Below are 23,382 nucleotides of genomic sequence, written 5' to 3'. Positions count from 1 at the left end.
AACAGGAAATCAAACAGGGAGTCAATCAATGATGAAACATTCATAAAGCATGGTTTATGTATAAAAAAGGATACTAAGAAGCTTTTTTAAAAATGCTGAACCCCCCCATATTGTTTCAATACAGATAGATCAGAAAGGGAAGAACGGTACAGAAAAATCAACTGTATGTTATCATTATATGGGATGGCTGAGCTGTCTCTCAAGGAAGTACAGTGTATAATAGGTCTTATGAGAACAGGAAACAGATGTGGGAGGTTGAAGTATGTAGAGAGGGTGACCTGTGGAAATACAGATACATTTGGATAGAAGGAATACTTGTAACATTTCTTACTACAGCAGGGTTAATAATTAACTAAATGTCTTAGTATAGTGAACAGACAGGGTTTTTGAATATTCATATCACAAAGACATGATGTATATCTGAGGATATAGACATGCCAGGTACTTTGCTTTAGCCATTACTCAATGAACATGCATTGGCCTGTCACACTGTACTATCAAATATGTACAATTATTATTTGTTAAAAATTTAAATATTAGTAAATAAATTAGTAATGCATATGTGGTCTCCAAAACCTTACAGACTTACTAGATGAATCATTTTAGAAAGGCCTTACTACGTTCTCCTTTATATGGCTTACATCTGTTTTTTATAGATATAAAAAAAGTTGATATTATTCTCAAGCCCATTTCATATTGTAAATGTGTATTTTATACTTACTATTATTATTTCTATTACCTTCAATTGTGTATTCAATTGCTATTATATAAATTAAACACATAACTTGAATAAATTCTGTATAATTCTGGTTAAAGAAATCATAAATGGATGCTATCTCTCCTTCATTTTAACTGAGAATGTTAATCTAGAATGAAAAAAATAGCTACAAATTAACAAATGCTCATCTTCTTATTTACCAATTCTTTGCTTACTATAATTATTACCATGATAAAGTTCCAAAAGATTATGTTGAATACAAAGTAGCAATTCTAATAAAAGATTTCCAAATTTTACATGGCACAGAGACCTAATGCTGTTGGTCTTGCAAAGTTCAAATAAATCATATTATTTTCAAGATAAATCTGGATTGTACAGTAAAGATGAATGGGGAGAACAAGGCAAAATCCTTGCTAATTCCTATAATAGAAAAGCAAATCTCTTTCAGAGGATGACTTTCACTTGTTGTCACCAACAGGAAAGCACAAGTGATGCAAGGCCACTTTTTTTCTTTTTCGTGGATCATGGCTATTATAGTTTCCACATCAAAGGACACCCCATGATTATCCTTGAAACAAAAATTGAATGAACAAATGCTTTGTCATCTATTCAACATGTTCTTGGTTGAGGTTAGATGTTTGCTACAGTGTAAGTCTGCAATATCCACCACTCATTGATATTTCTAAATTATGTTTTTAGTAAAAGGAGCTTAAAATTATTGATAGAAATAAATTACATGGGAGAGTACAAAAGAGGCACCAATTCTCTTTTAATTTGCATCAAAGTGATAGAAAACCATAGAGATATTCTCCAGTGAATACCATGGTAACTGTGTAGATAATAATGTATCTCATTTTATCACAAGTAAAGCCCAGTCAATTTATTCCTGAGATAAATGTCAATGAGAAACAATTAAGTCAAGTAGTCACATGAAATAGAGACAGACAAACATATCTAAAACCATAAACCAAACAGAAATCTTTCTGTAATGATAAGGTATTTATTAAACACTTACCACAATAGAGCAGCTTTTCATCTGATTTGTCCTTACAGTGAGGGATGCCATCACAGGTGAGGAGATAGTCAACACATTCCCCGTTTCCACACTCAAACTCAGAGTACATATTACAAGAAGAATTTTTAGCTGAAAGATTGAAAAGTAAGCATTCATACAGCAAAAATTATTTTATGTTATTTTGCATTGTATTCCTTAAGTTTAATTATAAAATTAAAGTACGATATAAACATATAAAATGAACTGAATAACAATAATTCACACTTGACTAAAGAATAGCATAAGCACTTTCTGCCATTCTTAATTTACCTTTGGAAGTTTTCAAGGAGTTTTTTGTAAAGTTATGTTTTTAGTTTTATCACTGTTTTTCTTTTATGCCTATCTGTATATTCCATTAATATTTGTTGATTGAATGTGTGCAGAGAAATATAGTAGTTTGAATTTGATAATTGGCATGTAGGGCAGCAGTCTTTCTAAAAATAATTCCTTTTAAAACTATAGCACCAGCCAAGGACAGTACATGCAGTAAACTTTGAACCTCTACCCATGTCTAGCCAATGGACAGGACCTTCTCCACAGTTGAGTGGAGAGTGGGGACTGACTTTCACAGGAACTCTGGTGCCCCATATTTGACCACGTCCCCTGCATGGGGAGGCCTGGTGGCACGCAGGGGAAGGATAGCAGGCTACCAAGAAGAGACTTGATACCCTATGAGCATATACAGGGGGAGGAGGTTCCCCTCAGTCACAGTCATAGGGGAGGGGAGTAAGGGAAAAATGGGAGGGAAGGAGGAATAGGAGGATACAAGGGATGGGATAACCATTGAGATATAATATGAATAAGTTAATAAGAAACATACCTACTCACAGCACACATATGAAAATGGAGGAAAAAGGAAGAATGTTAAGTAGAATCTTTAGATCTTGACATTTTTTTTCACCCAGTCTAATTCTCTAAATATTCATTCAGGTGATTTGATATAACATATCAGTGATTCACTGCCTCTAACTGAATTGTAATATTATATGATATGGATCATCATGATTGATAGTACTTGTTTAAATGTTATTACAGTGGCTAACTGTTCCCCACTGAAGGACACCTGAATCATTTTCAGTTGTTAGCTATTGCTAATAAAGCTGGTATAAACAAAAAAACAATTGCTATGATAGAAAAATTCTGTATTTAGTGATTATACTAATTATTTGTGTTGATATTATATTAATGGTACATAAAGGCATGTAAACAGATAGAAACAAATTTTATATAGATGTAGATACAAATGTACATATATTTGTGCATGTATAGCTGTTTAACTTTTTATTTGTTTTGATTTAACTTAACGGTAGATAAAGGCATATAAACACATAGGAACAAATTTTATATAGATAGATGTAGATACAAATGTATATATATTTGTGCAGATATAGCTGGTTAGTTAACTTTTTATTTCTTTTTTTTTTTTGGTATTATATAATATAAAGTTTTATCATTTTCCCTTCCTTTTACTTCCCATCAAACCTTCCTATAATCTCCTCTTTGCTTTTTTTTTCAAATTCATTAGCTTTTAATTTATAATACATGTTTCTAAATAGTGGAACATAATTTGCTCAATCTGAATAAATTTAATCATATGTATGATTTATGTGGTGTTAATTTTTATTGTCAACTTGATACAGCTAGAGTAAAATCAGCAGAGAGGACCTCAGCTAAAGAACTGTGCAGATCATTGTAGTGTGTGGCCCTACTTGTCAGAGATTATTCTTCACTGGTGACTGATGTAAGAGGACCATTTCACTGTGGATGGTGCCAACCCTAGGAAGGTGGCGTTGGGCTGTGTAATAAAACCAAATGAACAAGCCATAAGTATCACCCCCCCCATTGTTTTTGCTTCAGGTTTTTTCTGAAGTTCCTGCTTTGATTTCCTTCAGGGATGAATCATAAGTTGTGAGAGAATCCAGTTTCCTCTCAAGGATACTTTAAGTCAGAATGTTTGATCAAAGAAACAGAAAAAAAAAAAAAGCATATTCAGAATGCAAAATAAATTTTGTATGAGTTGGATTTTTGCTCATATTTGCATTTGTTACATAGCACTGAATGCTTCCTTTGTCTTTCTACTTTCAGATCTGTCTTTCCTCTCACTCTCTTACACGGAGAGTGTTTTATTGAGGCATGCTTACTTTTCCTGTTTCTCTGATGGATCTTGATGATAACAACACTCACAACATTAAAAAGGTTGAGTTGTAAATACCTAAATATTGGGCCAACAATTAGGACTACAAACATTTTTGTACATTTACCATCATGCATGTGGCAGCAAATGAAAGAGGACACTAACATTCAAGAACAACACTGGTGAGTTTGCGTCAGAAATACTCTGGTTGCTTATCAGTGGTTGACAAGAATATGGGAGAAGCTGCTTTGTGGTTTTGCTGATGGACCACAGGATTTCAAAACAAACACATAATTGATAGAAATTGCTTCCACAGCAATGTGTACCCCTGCAGGGGCACAGAACCACACTTCAGTTCCATAGCAGTGCAACAGTGCATGTTTAAAATATTTTTTCTTGTTTGACACATCACCTCTGAGCAGCAGAGAGAAACAGGTATCTTATGGGGGGAGAGTCATATATAAAAGGTCTTTTACAGCAACAGGCCTATACTGCACACTGTATACTCCGTTGCCCTTCTTTCCAAAGTTTCTACCTGAACTCTGCCCTATCTTGTGACCTGTGAGTGAAACATGGATGATTCTAATGCATGACTGATGTACAGGTCTGCATATGGCGTCAGGCCCTCATCATTAGCACTCAACCAACAAAGGCAAACTGAAATATATCTCAGGTAGTTGCATAATCTGTCTGAGAAGTGTAGGCCACAAAGACATTTGGGGATTTGAGTCACACTGTGTTAAAATTCTTGATCTGGATCAAAATTCACTGAGTAGTTGAAGCAGTCTCTTCTTTGTTCTGATGCAGTCTTATATAAAGCCAACATTTTATGTTTTGCTAAGGTGTGCCCTTGGTTGTGGTGCCAATTTTCAAAACAAAAAGGCACACTGCAAACATAAGAAAGTATCCTCTTGTTAAATAAGGCACAAGGGTGTATGAAAATAAAGATGAAAAAGGCTTATTTTTCAAGATGTAAACATATCCTTTTTGTTGATTTCCTAACATGAGAGATAAAAGTATACAAATGAGGAAAAATGTGTCAAAACTGGCACAGTTTGAAAATGAGTTCACCTATTTCCAACAAGATGTTTCATTTTCCACCTTTCTCACAGACGAAGAATTTCAGTGTTAAAGGGAAATTAACCTTTTTTATGTTGCTTGCTAACTTTTCATGGCAATATTGAAACACTTGAACCATTATTTATTCTGAAAATTTAGCTGTTAATAAGGGTGTATTGTAATGGTACTAATTAAAGGCCGCAATGCCTTTGGGAAGAATAAACATTGTGCAAGGCTGGAACGTTACATTCTTAATTAACAGTTTGGAAATGATTACAAATAAGCTGCGTGAGGCACACTCTCTCATTTACATAGACTATGAAGGAGGTTACTGCACGGCTACTGATATACATGGATTCTCATTTATTTCAGCTGTAATTAATTTTATAATTGCCAGAGTCTCAGAGTCACAACTAAAATTTGACAGATGATCTTGTATGCAGGAACTTCAGAAGCTGGTCCTCATACAGTCAGGCCCTTAATCACCAGAACTCATGAATTATTATCTTAGATACTATTACTCATCACACAAAGCTGTAATAAAATACTATTATGAGCTGAATTTTTTCATAAACAGATATAAAAGGACAGAAACTCACTATTAGAGTATAGCATAACTTTATAAATGCAGTAACATAATTTCATTTTAAGCATATTACACAGATTATCCTTACTTACTCACACATCTGTTGTTAGCTAGCAATACTCGGTCCCCTCTGCAGGAGCAATTCACTCTTCCATCTGGAGTTAAAAGGCAGAGGTCATGGCAACCTCCATTCAACAACGCACATGGAGAGAGCTCACCTGCAATAAAGGGCCTATAAGTAACATTTGTAATAAATGCACAGTCGTCCTTAATTACTGGTAAAGTGAAAACTGTTAAACTGACTCTAACTTCAGGACACTAAGGACTTTTGAGGATGTCATGGCATTTTTAAGAACTTTGCCTACTGAAAACCACAATTCTGCAAGTATTACAATGACTGCAGAATTTATAAACCCGGATATAAACCTATTAAGAAAATCAATGTTGTAGAAAAAAAAGTTAGCCCTTGTTTTCATAGATGCGAGGAGTAAAGGAGAGTGGAGTAGAATTTTACAAATAATTAAATTGAAATTTTCTTATGGGAAAGAACTGAGTTCTATATTAGTTTCTTAAACATTTCAGACAGTTTTGATACATAGAATAGTCAAATTCTGAATACTATCTCCCATTCGATAAGATGACAAAATTTGTAATACCATAAAAGAGAGAAAAAAGTTAACATCTTATATAATTAGGAAAGATTATTTCCTATTACAACTTACAGCTATTGGTGTCATTAGCAACAGCTATGATTCCCATTGGCTGATGGGGAATATCAGAACGAAGAACTTTAGTTTCTCCTCCTGTGTACTTGTTGGAACGCAAAATAGCCCTTCTGCCCCAGTCTGACCAGAAGATATAATTTTCATAAACTGCCAGACTAAGAAAAGTCCCTGGTCCAGATTTGACGATTACCTGAAATAAATTAAAATATATTTTATACAACATGGAAATATTCAGATTTTGAAAGCTCTTTTTGCTCCAGAAGTGGGGATAAAAATTAGTTAGTCACCATCTGTAGGGATCGTTACAACTGAATTTCATCAAATGTCTCATAGTAATGTCACATACTTTAATGACTTAAGTTTTTTTTTTCAGAATATGAATAGAAATAAAACAGGAGCAAAGGATGAATGAGAAAATTTATGTCTGCTGAACTGAGGTCCAAATGTATAATAAAGCAGAAAAAAAAAGAAAGACAATAAAAAAGTATTCCTTATAAAATAAAAAATGAGTCAATTTACTTGCAAATGATATTAAGTACATATATAAAGTATACAATGTACATAAGATAAAATACTGATAGAAGTTGAAAATAATACCTGAATATCATAAAAATTCTAAGAATAATTTGTTTCTTCACATTTATGTTAACTAAATGGAATTTAACATTTAAAATTAGTTTTGAAATGGTCTCAACAAGTATGAGATATAGATAAATATAAAAGAATACGTAAAAGATACTTAAAACCATAAAATGTTAACAAAAGTTAGCAAAAGGTAAATGAGTGATAAATCTTATTCAGTATGCAATACACAACCCATTTAAAGTGTCACTCCCTCGGGAAATCACATGCAAATCCTAAAGGATTCCTTCAGACATATTGTAAAAATTGACAAGCTGTCTTTAACTGATGCAAAAATTTAAAGTATCTGGAAAAGTAAAACAAAACAAAGCATACAAAGAAACAAAATATTCTTGTTTTGTATAACTAACATTACTGTAATTCGTTATGTTACAAAATAATACTTTTTATGTTGATATATTGGCAGCTGATAGGAGAAGACATCAGTAGAAGATTAAGACAATAAAGGCCACACATGTCCATATATATGGGTAACTAGTATTTGACAAAAGTACAAGGCCTTGTTAAAGAAATAAAATATTTTAGTGAATAGCATATAAATAGAGAGACATGCATAGATGTGTGCACTATGTACAAAATCTGCCTGAGAATAAGTCATATGGCCTATGATTACACCCTTTTACTAAAAACAAGAAAATATTCTTTATGACCCTAGATCTCACAATGACAATATTTTCAGGATAATACTGAAATGCAAAATCCACTACAATTTTGATAGAGCCATTGTAACTTAAAAGTGCTCCTCTTCAAATCAAATTGATGAAATAATGAAAAGATCAAAATAAATTACGAGAAAATATTTTTCATATCATAAGTGTAACAAAAAGTTTGTGGAAAGTCTTAGAAGTCAATAATACAGTGATCAATTGCTGGTAAGGATGTGGGAAAAAGAGAATCATTGTTCACTATTGATGAGATTGCAAATTGGTGCAGCCACTCTGGAAGTTAGTGTGAAGAATTCTCCCAAATCTAAAATAAATTTACCATATGGCTTACCCATAATACCCATAGTACCCCTCAGCATCTTCCCACAGTAGTGGACATCCTACTCCACAAATAATTGCTTAGTTATGTTCATTGCCACTGTATTTGCATTAGGTAAGAAATGGAAGTAACCGAAATGTCCTTTAACTAACAAGTGGATAATGAAAATTTAACGCATATACACAATGGAACAATGAAATGTTGAGGTAAATGAATGAAACTAGAAAATAATATATTGATGTACCCCAAACAAATACTGAAACATCCTAAGCAAAACAAAGCAAAACAAAGATAGAAAAACACATGTTCTCTCTCCTATTTGTGAATGCTGGTACTAAGTCTTTACAATAAACATATAGTCCATAGAAACTACAGAACCTAAGAAAGTAAAAGTTACTGGGATGAAAGTATGTGTGGGTAGAAGGAGCCCTACAGAAGGGACTAAGTGTCAGCTGTGAAACAGGAAATGGAAAAAAAAAAAAAAAAACCAGGAGGGAGAAACTTTACCTGGGAATGAGGGATAGATGGCAATAAAGAGGAAGTAGAGGGAAGAGGCGCAACTAACACTAACGGTGTCCGAAAAATCCATAAGAATATTATCCTATGGTTGCTTAAAATTAATATAATATGTATTATATACATACATATATATATATATATACACACACACTATTTGGGCAGTAATGCTTAGCACATAAGCCTTATACTATCTTTTTTTAAAAGTCCAGACCTCTAAAACAACATTGGGTAGTATTATTGTCTTTGGTTGCTTCCCTGAATTTGGAGGGAAGATCTCATTGCAGAAAACACCACACATTGTGGCCACAGAACTTTCTCTGGACCTAACCTTGAAGCCTCCTTTCTGATGACTAGGTCCTTCTAATTGAACTTCAGGCGTGCTCAACAAGAGGACATTCATTCTTGGTATTATAAAACCAGGCAACTACTTGTGTTTAATGAGGCTATGGATCCCAGGCACGGGTGGTGGTGGTGGTGGAGTGCTCCATCGTCACTTTACTAAACTAGTATTATTTCAAACTTCATTCTAAATACTTACTCTTATACCCACAAGTGAGTACAGCTCTCCCCTCTCATTGAAGAAGCTTCTTTTTCTAGTAGAGACCATTACAGAAATTCACAACTGGTACAAATGTAAAGACTGACAGTGGGGTTCTTGATCTTGCTTGATAAATCTACATCACAACCTCTACACCTGAAGCTCATGAACACTGAGGGAAAGGGGATTAAAAGGTTTGTTGAGAGGCAGAGGATCAGGATGTCTTCTGTAAGATAGTATCTTCTTCACATGACAGGAAAGCTGCACCCATGAATTCTCAACAATATGGTTGCTTATACTAGCCTTGAGCAATAGCACCAGTTGACATGTCAATGCGAGTTGAGGAAATTTTACAAGCCACCATCTCTAGATAAAGATCTGTAAGTGGGGGTTGGGGGGATGCAAAATGGCAGCGCCGATCACACATGCTTCTGATCAGCAGGACAACCAGGACTGCAGAGCGACCTAAAGACCAAATTGAGATCTACAGAACACCAGTGCTGCAGATTCCCAAGCGAGAGGGAGCCATGCTGTGTGCAGCATGGGTGGGTCCGACCCCTGGCCACACAGCTAACCCACAGAAAAATTCCAGTGTATAACCCACATTAGCTGCTATCTTGAGAAGGACTATGGAACATCCATGCATCCTTGGGCTCTCTCCACTTGTCTGCTGCTTACGGAATCTGGGACAAAGAGCAGATAGGCAGAGATGAATTCTGCCACTGGACACAATCCATAATAGTAGCCTCCAGAGAAAGAGTGTGGGGATGTGGAGACTCAAATTTAGAGAGGATGTTGAGAGTGGGTCTCTTTCATCAGCTAACCCTCTCTGGAAATAGCCTTATGGATGCACTGGAAGCTTGAAGCGATGCTACTAATTTGACAACCAAGATTAACCATCACAGGTGCATAATACATAGTTTAACATTTAGAATAATGCTAGTTGTAAATACAACTTTGATAATTTTTAATGGTGTGGATTGATTCTTGAAGAGGTTAAATAATTAGTTATGCAAGGTGACTTAAAACTGCTTAAGACCCAATGTGCCGAATTTGGCTTTAGTATAGGGACTAGAAAAACTCACCTTAGTTTATTACTAAAGGTATTTTTTTCTTCATTTTACCAGTATCATATTTTATATAAACAATATAAATCTCTAATCAAGATTGTTAGATGAATAGTAGTGAAAATTTTAAGTAAAGTGAAGCTCAAACAAATATAATGGGTAGCGGCTATCACCAAATATCCCATTTCCATGATAACATCTCTTGTTAGGTTTAAACACTTGATTTACTTGGCTGGTTATTTTTCAGTGTTTGCTGACCCATCAAAGGGGAAAAACAAAATGACACAGACTATAATTACACATGTTTTGTACAACAGATTCCACTAATAATGAGCCAAACTCCTGCCATCTCATTTCTGATTAAAGTTCAATCATGCATTCCTATCTCCACATTAAATATGTTTACTAAAACTACCCTAGCTCTGTATATTGCAAGCTTAATCAGTATCTTCAAAGACAATGCAGGAACTTTGTCACTACGGTTTTCTATAATGTGTATTCTCTAACTTGCAGCATATAGTTTTTATGAACTTGCACCTTGAGCCTATAAATAAATCCACCTTTCAAAATAATTCCTTTTATTTCAGAAAATTTATTTCAGCACAGACACTTAACTTCACATATGTTCTCACAGATAAATAATTTAAGGGATTCCAAGAGTATGCTATGTAGATCTGACATGTATGTGTCAGAAATTCATATGTCTGCCCCAGGCTTTATGCCTCTTAGATAAACATATGCACTAGTATCTTTTTGCTTGAAGCACAAAAAACCAATAAATCAATAGGAAAATTCAGATTTACAGGGAAGACAACATAGTCTCTACAGCCATATATTGTGTGTTAAACAATGTAAAAGCAGCCATATGGGAGGCATCTAAATACTACAGTGATTTACACTCTGACAAGCTCATAAATGATAGTTAAAGGGAATGACAGGCTGGCTGGAAACATAGCTGAACACCAAAAAAATGTTATGCATTTCAAATAAATAACTGTAGCTGTTTTCACCTAGAAATAAACAGTGAAGTTTTAAGTCAGTAACTTAAAACTAAGAAATATTTAATATAATACATGGATTATTTTACTTTTTAGAAACATCTATATTATTTAATAGCATTTAATATTGGAAACTAAATGCTATTTCTGTCTAACTATACTTGAAAACAGTAAAGTTCAAATCAATCTAAAAACTTCCCTATTGTGGGTACTGCGATCTTAACAAAGGAAAAACAGACACTTAATCTTCAGTACACTGGTGCCTCTTAATACTCTCTCTTTCATTTGTCTCATTACAAATTCTTCACTCAGTTCAATCCTCCAGGTAACTTGCCTTCAAGTAGAAAACAAGAGTGCCATTTTCTGCCTCTCAGAGTTCCACAGTATAGCTCAAGCTTTTATGGTGACTGTGTCAGTTAACTTTGAAGCAGGAAAAAATACAGTGTGCTCTAATTAAGATAGCTGGAGATTATACTGGTTATTGTCAACATGGTAAGGTCTGAATCACCTGGGAGAGAAAGCCTCTGGCACACGTGCAAGAGATTATTTAGATTAGGGGCGTTATTTAGATTAGGAAGTTATTGCAAAGGGGAGTAAGTGTTAGTCCCTAATGTTGAGTTAGACCGCATAAACAGGAGAAAGGCAGATGACCATGAGCAACCATAGGTCTCTGCTTCCTGAATGTGGATGTAGCCTCAGGCTCCATTGTCAGGACTTTCTCATCATGTTAGGATTGTACTTTCAAACTGTGAGTCAAAAAAAAATTCTCTCTTATGTTGCTTTTGTCAGTATTTTATTGCATCTATTAGAAAAATTTACACACATATATTCTAGTGGGTTTTTTTAATTTTATTTTTATTTATTTATTTTTATTTTTGGTTGACTAAACTGAAGTTAGGGCCAGAGGGCAAAGGTATCAGAGGTTATGGTTTTGAATAAACTTTTGGCCCCTCTCAGCCTTCTGATATTTAAAATGAGACCATGAACAAGCACTGTGCCTGTCACAAGGAAAGAGAAGAGAATGGCATCCCCCTTGGATCACACAATGGCCTGAGTATAGGAAAGAAAATCTGATATCCATAAGTGCTGCTGACAGTTTCAGGGGAAATTTGGCAACATTTTTATGTTTTCTTATTCTCACCTGTGATTATAACTATTAATGTAATATCTTATTTAAAAATTTAAGTGAGATGCATTTAGACAGCGTGAGATTATGCATGGGTTTATACTATGAATGAAGCTCACTGGAAAACACCAAACTTAGTTGGAGATTCTGAAGATTGATTACAAATTCATGACTGTGAGGAGCTGCAATGTCAGATCCAGAGCCACCAATAGCTTGGGCTTTCTTTAGCTCCTCAACAGCTATTCAACATCCATAAGTACATTGTATTTTATAATCTGTTGAATATCAGCTTAAACATTTGGGACATATTCATTATAAAGCACTAGTTTCTACTAACTCAAAGCTCAGAATGTTTTCAGAGAATGAAACTACAGAAGAGAATTCCTCCTTTTGTGTAATTCAAATACATGCTGCCACACTCATAGACTTGGTAAGCACATTGACTTCTGAATGTCTTTTATTCCATAACTAATAAAAATCATATGTGTTGGCTTCACAGTGGAGTATTTCATTCAGATTGCCCAACATGAATTTCTGCCTCAAGTCCGAGATCATTCATATTTGATTTTTTAAAAATTCCCTCCTTTGGTACAAGAGATGGTTTATATATATAATCAGCTAGTATTTTGGGTGTACAGTTCATTCCACAACCATCACCTGTGGACTCAATTCAATATTTTATGTCTTCTTTTAAGAATCACTGTCTGGCTATCCCAGACCACCAATCCTCTTTTCATCCGATCATCCTCTACTGGCTCAATAGGGTTCCCATATTCACAGAAACAATCAAGAAAACACACACTAAGCTCCCATTGTTATCCTTTCTACCAGGATTGAAAGGCATGGAGCCTGGAGTTTGATCTTTTCTGGAACCCATACTCTTAGGATATATTTTACATTCAATAATTATTGCTGTAGATTTGTGCATAAAAAAGTCATTATGACTATGCCTCCTTCAGCATGAGTGTAGTTATTGTTTTTAACATGTATATCTAATTAGAAGTGCAAATTGTGTGTGCACAGAAACAACATATTTTCCTTTAAAAATGATGTCAGCAACATGTGTGCCTTCCTGAAGAACTGTAGACAGTACTCTCTCAATCTCATATACCTTTGATGAATTTTTCAATAGTATTGCTCCCTAGAACACTGCCTAAATACAACTCTCCTGGCTTTTTAATATTTTAAAAAGGAATGAAGAGTTAGTCAAAGGAGTATATTAAATCAAAACCTCGTATGTCCATGCCACACTGGAATGCCAATCTTAGTATTTCAAGAGAGGTACTCAGACTTTTAAACAAACCTCCAGTGTTATTTTGGATACTATACTGCAATATATTAAAACTATGGTGAAAAGGCATAGTATATATACAGTAAATGTAATTAAAATACAATGTTGAGAGTCATAAAATGATTTTATGTTGTATTAAAGAGAAAAAAAACATTTTAGGATTCCTTAATAGTGTAATACTTTATTATATGTAATCACTATAATGAAATACCCAAGTAGACTAACTTCAGAAAAGAAAAATATATTATCTTATTTTGTAAACTGGATAAACCATTGATCCCAATCAAATGATGATGTCACAATGAATGACAGATAACATCACAGTTAACAGAAGAAATGGAAAACAAGGATAATATATTTGAGAGAATGGAAGGACCGGGACTCCATGTTCCCCCATTTGATTTGAAGACCCTTCCGACTCCACATGGGTCAAAATTATAAAGGTGCTACATCATCAGCAACACACGCGGACCAAGATTTCAGGAGGGAGTGAGGACACTCACTTGCTATAGTATAGCAGACAGACTCTGCGGTCAAGCAGTGTGGGTACTGAAATAGAAGAAGGTAACACATGTGCTAGGTCTATTTCTCCTTGCTCTAATTTCTTCATCATCAAAGTAGTAGAAATAATCTTTATTACAAAGTTTTTAAAAAATTGGGTCAATTACCTAGAGATAGAAACTGAAGCACAGACCACAGAGGAATGCTGCTTACTCGCTTAATCTCCATAGCTTTTTCAGCTCGCTTTCTTAGACCAGCAAGAATTATCTATAAACAGGTGACACCACTCACAGTGTTCTGGCCCCTCCAACGTCAACCAGCAATAAATAAAATACTGCCACAGACTTGCCTATAAGACCATCTGATGGAGTCAATTTCTCCAGTGAGGTTTCCCCCCAGATGATTCTGTTTGTCAAATTGAAGCAAGCAAACAAACAGAAGAGAAAGCTTTCTATCTAGACTAGCTGGAATTATGACCATGATTCAGCCAGTTACTTTGCCTCAACAAATAAAACAATGAAGAATCATGGTGGCAGACAGATACCTTCAAAGAGAATTAAAGGGCGTATAGAGACAAGTCAATTTCAGCAGTGGGCTGTGGGTTTTCAGAAACACTGTGATATACGGCTGGAAGTCATCTTGGCTGGTAACAAAGTGGATCAATAAGGGGAATAGGAGGACCCAGGGTCCCTATACAATACCTAAACTGGAATCCAATAGGGGATTCCCAGCCCTCATCTTAAAACTGAAAAGGCTGTTACTTTCAGGTCTTTTTTTTTTTTTTTTTCACTGCTTTCATCTTGTTTCACCCAGGAATCAATTCAGTCTCAGAATGATCTCAGACAGCCATCCCCTAGTCTGGCAACAGCATCTGTTACACAATCCATGCAAACCCACAGGCACACATGCATGAACACACACACACACACACAAAGAGAGAAAGACAGAGTGAGAGAGAGACAGAGACAGACAGACAGAGACAGAAAGAGAGAGAGAGAGAGAGAGACAGACAGAGACAGAGACAGACAGACAGAGACAGAAAGAGAGAGAGAGAGAGAGAGAGAGAGAGAGAGAGAGAGAGAGAGAGAGAGAGAAAGAGACAGACAGACAGACAGACAGACCTGTAAGTTGCACTCAAAGGAAAGTGATGCCACACAGCAGGACATGGCAAAATTTGAACAGATTGCCTATAGTGTTAGACCCTACATCTCAACATTAGTCTATTTCTTTAAACTCAGCATTTATTTTCAGGGGCTCCCACACCACACAAAAATTACAGTCAATGATTCCATATATGTTTCCTTCTTTATTTTTTAATAGAGATTTCAGACACGAACCTGACAATGGAGGAAAGAAAATTTATCTTCCCCTGGGAGTTGTTTTTGTCATATCAGGTGACCACAGTTGCTCATCAAAGTAAACAAAACACACAGGTGCTGTGTTTTTTTTTTTTTTTTTTTTCAAGAAAATATCATGTTGGGAAAGTGACAAAATAATACTTTCCTTAGGCTTAATGTACCCTTACACACATATGGGGATAATAAACAAGTATTTGACTATCAAAGACCTAGTCCATCAATTGATGACTAGGTAAGAAAAATACATGATGTACATAACAGAATTTTATGCCACTGTGTGAAAATTAAATTTGCAAATAAATGTATGAAACTTAAAAATTATATTGAGTGATGTCTACACACACAGAAAGACAAATGTCATCTTTTCTCTCATGTGGGTATTCTTTAGCTTCTAACCTTTAAATCTGTCTGGAATACCAGGCTCCCTTCTCTAAACATGTTTCGTTCTGTCTCTGCCTATGTTTGTCTCTCTCTCTTTTAAAGATGGAGCTGAAAATAGATGTAGACAAATCAAGTCTGCAAATATATTATCAATGGAATAAAGGGAGAGATCTTAGATGTGTTTAACAGTGAAAGTTTCCAAGAAACAAATTCTTGATATTTATTTTATATTTATTCTTAAACAATTGAAGCTATGCAGGAGCTTTTTCATTTAACCATCATACTATATTTTGATTTTTTTAAGGCTTCAACAAAGACAAAGCTAATCTAAAAACAAAGCTGAAAGTTCAGAATTTCAGTCAGTCTGAGGAAGAAGGTTACTGTCTTCAAATATTACAGCTACTTAACTGTCAGATGCTGCCATATTACACACACACACACACACACACACACACACACACACACACACACACATGTTTATTCTCACCTCAAACATATACTTTCTATCTCATACCCCTGTTTCTTCCACCCATTCCCTACAGGTTTTCTTTCCACATAGATGTCTTCTCTTGTTTCATGATCTACTTAATTTCAGTCAAATCCATTTGTGTCATCAAAGAATTGGAACTGTCCATTGGAGTCCAGAAGGCTCATTACTGATAATCACTGCCCTTCCTTCAGAAACCATCTGTGGTCAATAGTTTCAGGGGGTAGTATGGCTCCATTAGCCTCTCTCTAATCCATGATTGACTTTTGAAAGACCCAGGCCTGTAGGCTCAGTGTAGGTAACTTCGACTGCTGTCAGGCCATGTTAGCAATGGTGGTGGTAGGGCCCCCAGCAGTAGCTTCTAGCTCTTTCACCCTCCTCTTCTGTGATGAAGCTTGAGACTTACCACGCGTGATATAAGTGCCCTGTTCAGAGCTAAGGGCTCAACGATCACTCGTTCTCAGCACCTTAAGTTGCTTGGGTCTCTGTATTCTCGATTATTTACTGTAACAGCTATTGAAAACAAGTAAATCTTGAACCTTGCAGACAAATGGATGGAAGTAGAAATGATTATCCCGGGTGAGGTCACCAAGACCCAGAAACACACACATGGTATACGCTCACTTATAAGCAGACATTTGCCACACGTAGTACAGGATAACCAATCTAAAATACACAGATATAAAGAAGCTGGACAATGAGAAGGATCTTAGCAAGGATGCTGAATTCGTACACAGGAAGCGTTTGAAGAGAAGGGTTAGGATGAAAGCCTACCATACACGTCCTTTGAAAGAGTCCACCCAGCGGGGGATCTAAGCAGATGCTGAGGAGACTCACAGCCAAATCTGAGGGTGGAACGCTGGGAGTCTTACAGAAAACCTGGAGGATAGAAGGACTTGGAGGGGACCGGAGCTCCACAAGGAGACCAATGAAGCCAATAAATCCATCCTAGTGTGGAGAGCTGGAGGAGGGAAGCATGGATTGCAGAGGCTGATGCACCAACCAAGGACCATCCATGGTCAGGACCTAGACCCTCTCCTCAGATCTAGTAGATAGGCAGCACAGTCTCCTTGTGGGTCCCATAATATGGAGATATGGGAAGTAGGGGCTACTTCTAACATGGACTCTGGTGCCCACATGTAGTGGGGTGGCCTTCCCAGATCAAAGAGGAAGGTGAGACTTGATAGGCTAAGGTCAGATGATAGGGGAAGAGGGATCCCCCTCTCTGAGTACTAGGGGAGGGGTGATGAGAGAGACAGAGAGAGAGAGAGAGAGAGAAGAAGCAATGAGGGAGGGGACTACAATCAGGATGTAAATGGAACGAATTAAAAATAAATAAAGGCAATAAAGCAGTTTACATGGTCAAAATCAATATATAAATAAACATGCATGCACGCACGCACGCACACACACACACACACACACACTAAGAAGCCTCTCTCATGGAGGATGAGACTAGTCCATGGCTGCCTAGCTTTGGTATTCAAATGAAAATAATATTTTCATTTTTCTTTTATATTTGTAAATATATGTGTTTATTATGTGTATTATGAGTATTGTGTCTGCATACATGTTATGTGCACCTTATGTGTGCTGTGGTCATGCAAATCAGAAGAGAGCATTCTTTAACTTGGAACTGGAGCCCTACTGAGAACCAAACACAGGTCTTCTGTAAAAGCAGCAAGTGCTTCCAATCACTGAGCCGTCGCTCCAGCTCCTGCAATGCCTTTTGCCAAAAAGGTTTTATGAGATATTGGTTTCATCATTCCAATATTTTAAAGAATATCCAATTGTGTTTTATTATTAAGGGGAATGTTTCCCTTGTTGAGTATAGTGGAATTTTATTCAAAATAAAATATTTAGATGTGGACTGAGACAGTCTGACCTGGATGTATATGCACCCAGGGCAAGTAAATTTTATATAATAAAATGCATGCATAATCAATTTTATTAAACAGCTTTTTAAAGATTGGACAAGCGGAATCTGGTTTTTGTCATCATTTTTCTTGGTTTTATTTTTTCAATGCAGCAATAATTCTGAGGCTTCTTTGTTAATAAAATTGTAAAACCAAGTGAGCGAAAAAGCGAGCAGGGATCACCGCAGTAGAGAAAATATGTTACCACTTGTCAGACAGTCAGTAATGCAGAAATAAAGCATTCCACACTGCTGGAGGAGATTGGATAAACTGAGTTTTCAAATGGAATTAATTTAAAGAAATTAGAGTTTAGGTTATATAAACAAATGAGTAAATATATTAATCTGTAAATTCCAATGTTGTGAAGCATGTAAGCACATTTACTTGTATTTCTGATGTAGCACGGTCGTACTTCAGAACCCTGCTAGATTCTCAGCAATTCCACTCTGTTTTATAAGTATTGCAGGTGGAAACAGGATATTCAGTGGCTTGCGTGGGACTGAAGTTGAAGATTTGGTTTAACCTAGAGGCTAAAGTAAATGTTTCTGAAGTATTGCTGTTCTGAAAGAATAGGTTACTTAAAGTTATATCCTTAGAATAAATGTCATTAACATAGTTTATCTGAAATGTAAGAAGTTGATATCATAATAAGTTTTAGTGTTTCATTTTCAAAGAAAAAAATGAACGGAAAAATATCATGATAAGTTTTAGTGTTTCATTTTCAAAGAAAAAAAATGAACGGAAAAAAAGAAGTTGTTTTTGTTTGTGCTTTAGCCTCAGATTCTAGACTGGAAAAAAGAAAGCTGCCAGAAGAAAGTTATAGGGAGAAGAGAGACTGGAGCTAAAACAGTGCACTCCTTGGCATGGCTACTTAGCTATGCTCGTTAAACCTTATGTCACAGTGCTTTGATTTCCTCTAGATGTCTTTTTCTCTACTAGTGTGAACAACTATGTAATAGTTGTTTAACTGGCTTATTGAGGATGATTAGCTAAACCTTGTTTGTTGGGAACAGCTAGGGCTTAGGTTCTAACATTATTTACTCTGGTTACAGAAACATATGAAGAGACGGCCATCATTACAAGAACAGAAAGAGCTTGGATCCTCAATGCAAGTGTAGCACAGAAGGCATTCCAGCAAACAGTATTAGTGGCATCCTGATGCAACACAGCTGCCTCATTTACATGCAGGCCACATATGAAAGGACGTGACTTGCTTGTTGGCTCACCCTAATGACTAACCAATCAAGACTGTACTCATTTACATGGCAGGAATTAAATACTGAAAAATTGTATACAGAGTGGTTGATCTTAATTTAATGAGGAATCCTCCAAAATGGGATTATCACACAGGTCACTGCAATGTCCACTGCTCTTTACTGTATACAAAATAAATCTGGTATACTTAAATATACTTAATAATCAAGATTTAGGATTCTTTCTCATATTCTTACAAAACTGTTCAAAATTATATTATATTTAGATAATTATATATTTAATATCCATAATTTCAAATAAATTATAATAGTGCCATTTTAATGTATGCTTTGCTAATGGAAAAATTTTGGTTTGTTCTTTGTTTTAATTATGGTACATTATGTGTATTTAAAAAGATAATATATTGCCATATGAAATTACGCATATTTTTAAAAGCTAATAACTGAGGAGAGTATAAGCTACAATGAGTAATAGATTTTAGTATTAAAAAAAAGTATTTACAAGGATTATGAATATTATTGAATTATTATGTCCAGAGCCTGAAATTTAACAACTCCAATAAGCCTATTTTTCACAGTATTTAATGAGACAAATTAACGATTGATAATTAAAAACAAAATTGTTATCTAATGTGGCCATATCAGGCACAGGAACAAAGAGATCATGTTACCCCAAAGTTCATCATGAAGGTCATAACATGAAGATATGAGTTACATAGAAGGAAGTTGAGTGCACAGCTAGTCAGTCCTAGCCTGTTTTCCCCCAGGAAAGATCCCTGCAATGTTTTTCTAGTTTCAGTCTGCTGCTGTGACAAACGTTGTATTAGAAACAACTTAGGCAGGGAAAGGATTTATTTGGCTTACATTTCCAGGTCAAGAACTCAAGCAGAAAGTCAAAGCAGAGAGCACGGTGGAAGCTGCTGTCTGGCTTGCCCACAGGTTCTTGCTTGGCTAGCTTCTGTGTACAGCCTAGGGTGACCTAGAGAGGAAATCCTGCCACCCACCAGCTACAATTCTTCAGACATGCGTACAGACCAACTTGACAGAGGCAAACACTCAACTCCTCTCCCTTCAGGTGATTCTAGGCTGTGTGGAGCCTGGAACAAATGCTGTGTGACATGTTGTTAGCATGTGCCATAGAGACACGATCCTGCCTCTGACTGACTTCAAGTTCCAGACAACTCGTTGTCCAGATTAAGATTTCTGGGAAATTCCCGCGTTTGGGAATCCATTGCGTCAGTGATTTGATATTTAAAAGGAGCATACATATATTTAGAATATTTTCATCCCTGCAAAGCTCATTAATGGGACCAGAGCCTAATGAGTAATTTTCATATAATTGAGAAGAGAAGATAGAAAGTGGTCAAGCAGTTTAGAGACAGAAATTATGAGTTTTTTTCGAAAGCCAAATTATCTTTGGTTTTGTCCTGACCCAAAATAGCATAAGGGCCTTTGGCTGCTGCTCTGGTTTCTCTTCCCTCTTCCCTTTTGTATAGGCTAAATGAGTCCCAGGAGCCCAACTTTCTGGAAGTGTTTGGTGAGGTGGAAGTGCCTGAGGCCAACTGGCTTATCTGCCCAACCCTCACCTCACTTTCTGCCATAAATCCTACTGAAAGTTCTAGACTAGCAGCTTGATGGCAGCCTGCTCTCTGGGACCAGCTGCCCCCATGTAAGAGCTCTCTTCTTCCTTTTTCTCCAGTTTCTGCCTATAATCTCAAGAGAAAACTCCTTTCTACCCTCATGTCATTTCCTGTAAATTTTGTTTAGAAGAGAAAGGAACTGGATGTCGCTGGCTTGTGATGTCTATGGTGGCCCCTGCTTTGTCTGTCTGGCACATTAGCTCTTGAACAATGAAACACCTGATGTGGAAAAGCTTCCAGAGCTCCCATTCTCTCCCAATTGGTGATTCTAAGTCAAAAGGTGTAAGGCTTCAAATCCATTTTAAATCAAGAATAATAAGGGAAGCACCAAAATTTGCAAAATTGAAATTCTTTCTGTTAGATTTGTTTAAATAGCAAAATATATTTATATTTATGTTTCTCATGTAGCCTGTTGGGTAGCTAGTCCTATTACCAAGACTGAAGGGCATTGAGAGTGGGCCCCCCTGATGACCAGTACCTTCTAAAACAGAAAGACTGATTCTGCAGGGCTGTGCTTATATCCATACCCTCAAGTTCCTAAACTGTCCTCCTCCACTGAAAGAAACAAACCAAGAGACAGAAATTGAAGGATAAATGGGTTTATTCATATCCAGTTGAACTTGATTATATAACACTAAGATTGTTTATGAAGGAAATGCATTACATGTTTTCCAGAGCAAAGAGAAGGAGAGTTTACATGAGAAGATGAGTAAAAGACTCCTAAACTTTTTAGAATTTTTTTGTCAAAGATCAAATATGAGCCCCCCCACATACACCACCATCACCAACTACAACAACAACAACAACAACAACAAAAAATTCTGCAAAAAGTGAATCCAAATGGGTTTGCAGGGATGTGAAGTAAGACACAAAAGGAAAGTCATGCCTAGTTGGGGGATTACGATATAAAGCTTTCCTAAGTATAGTCAGACACGTGTGTCTCTTTTGCCTCTGTCCTCTCTCACCCCTGAGAGTGTTCTTTCGTCCACTCTACCAGAAACTGCCTTTTACTTTATGCTTCGTGTGTATCATCTGAACTCTTTCCAGAGATCATGAAGACCAAGGAAAGGCATGAGGGGAATCTAGAACCAAATGCCAGTAACAGCTGTGGCTGACTGGCTTGAATTTGATTGTCAGTATATGGAAGAAAGTTACTGTTACAGAGAACAAAACAGCAGAAAGAATCTGAAAGTATAATATCAAATACAGCCGAGCTTGTGTGTTTTTTACAAGGCACTCCGGATACTCAGGTCTTGCTATCGAATGATTATGCACACCACCATTTCTTGCTCCTGTGATTTTTCAAGCAGTCATTTCAACCTAGGAGGAGCTTTTGGGTTGTAGAATTCTCATACTTGGAACTGTGTTGCCCCAGGACAGATTAGAGAGAAAATAATTAATTAGGCCTTACATTTCAAATAGCTTTACAATGAAAGCTTCTTATGGCCTATGAATGAGCTCATTTATAAAGGAGAAAGAAAAATGTAGGCAGAATAATGTTCTATTTTGTAGTTAATTTAAAATTCAGTGCTATATTCCCTCCACATGTTAATATGTATTTATCTACATTTTAAACTCTGACACTTTGCACCTACTTTTCTATAATTGATTTAATTAAATATTCTAAAATATAATATTTAACAATTTCATAAAATGCTATTATTCCCTATTCTAATTTGACATTACTACAAGTTATTATTTCTTCATTTCCATGCATTTAAGCTATTTTATAAACTCTATTTTAAAGAAAAACATTTAGAGGCACACTGTTGTTGGAGCAATCATGTATAGCTCAAAGTATAAAATTCATTCACCTTAGTTAACTAGCTCCATGAGCTAGCCACAGTATTTTTTACCATTCCATGCAATCAATGCAACATGACACAGAAGGTACAAAAACCACAAAGCATAGTTAACAAGAACATGCTGATGAATTCGGAGCAACATATGTAAGTGGGAGTTGTACTGAACTAGGCAGGTATGATGCTTCCTACAAAGATTCATTTTAGACAATTAATTTGAATCATTAAGAATTACAATGTGGCAGTTTTCAGAAAGTTAACAAAAAAATCAGCAATTTCAATTGTTCAATGTCATATCACAAAGTAATACATGCATAAATAATATATTTCTATATGCCTGCCATGTATGTACTTCTGTTATTTCTTTAGGCATGTAGCATAATGAAGTATTCTACCTTTAGCTGATTTTTGGTAATCAAATGGCCACTAAATTTAAGCCAGATGTTGATGTCAATCCTGGTATATTGGGGAGGTGTAGTGTCATTAAATATACTATAGTTCTCTATGAATTTATTTCAGGACGTTAGAAATACATGCATTAAATAAAGAACATGCAACAGCCCTAAAACTTTAGATGGTAGCTATTTCCTATTGTGGTTATATAAAGTAAAAAATTTTCTAAGTACGTTGGTAAGTATTTAT

At 35.8% G+C, this 23,382-nt stretch overlaps 1 protein-coding gene across 1 annotated transcript in view; it reads right to left on the bottom strand.

Annotated features, from left to right (window-relative positions):
• Positions 1–23,382, bottom strand: part of Lrp1b (LDL receptor related protein 1B) — a 1,950,158-nt gene that overhangs the window by 286,020 nt on the left and 1,640,756 nt on the right. Inside the window, exons 44-46 of the mRNA XM_051166335.1 lie at positions 6,274–6,466; positions 5,644–5,769; positions 1,734–1,862 (exon numbers count right to left, since the gene is read on the bottom strand). Of these exons, the coding sequence (XP_051022292.1) occupies positions 1,734–1,862; positions 5,644–5,769; positions 6,274–6,466 (448 nt within the window). The remainder of the gene's footprint in view (positions 1–1,733; positions 1,863–5,643; positions 5,770–6,273; positions 6,467–23,382) is intronic.

Source organism: Acomys russatus, chromosome 24, assembly GCF_903995435.1.
Source record: "Acomys russatus chromosome 24, mAcoRus1.1, whole genome shotgun sequence".
Taxonomy (NCBI): Eukaryota; Metazoa; Chordata; class Mammalia; order Rodentia; family Muridae; genus Acomys; species Acomys russatus.
The sequence above is the reverse complement of the archived record's forward strand: the minus strand, read 5'-3'. Positions and strand labels throughout refer to the sequence as shown.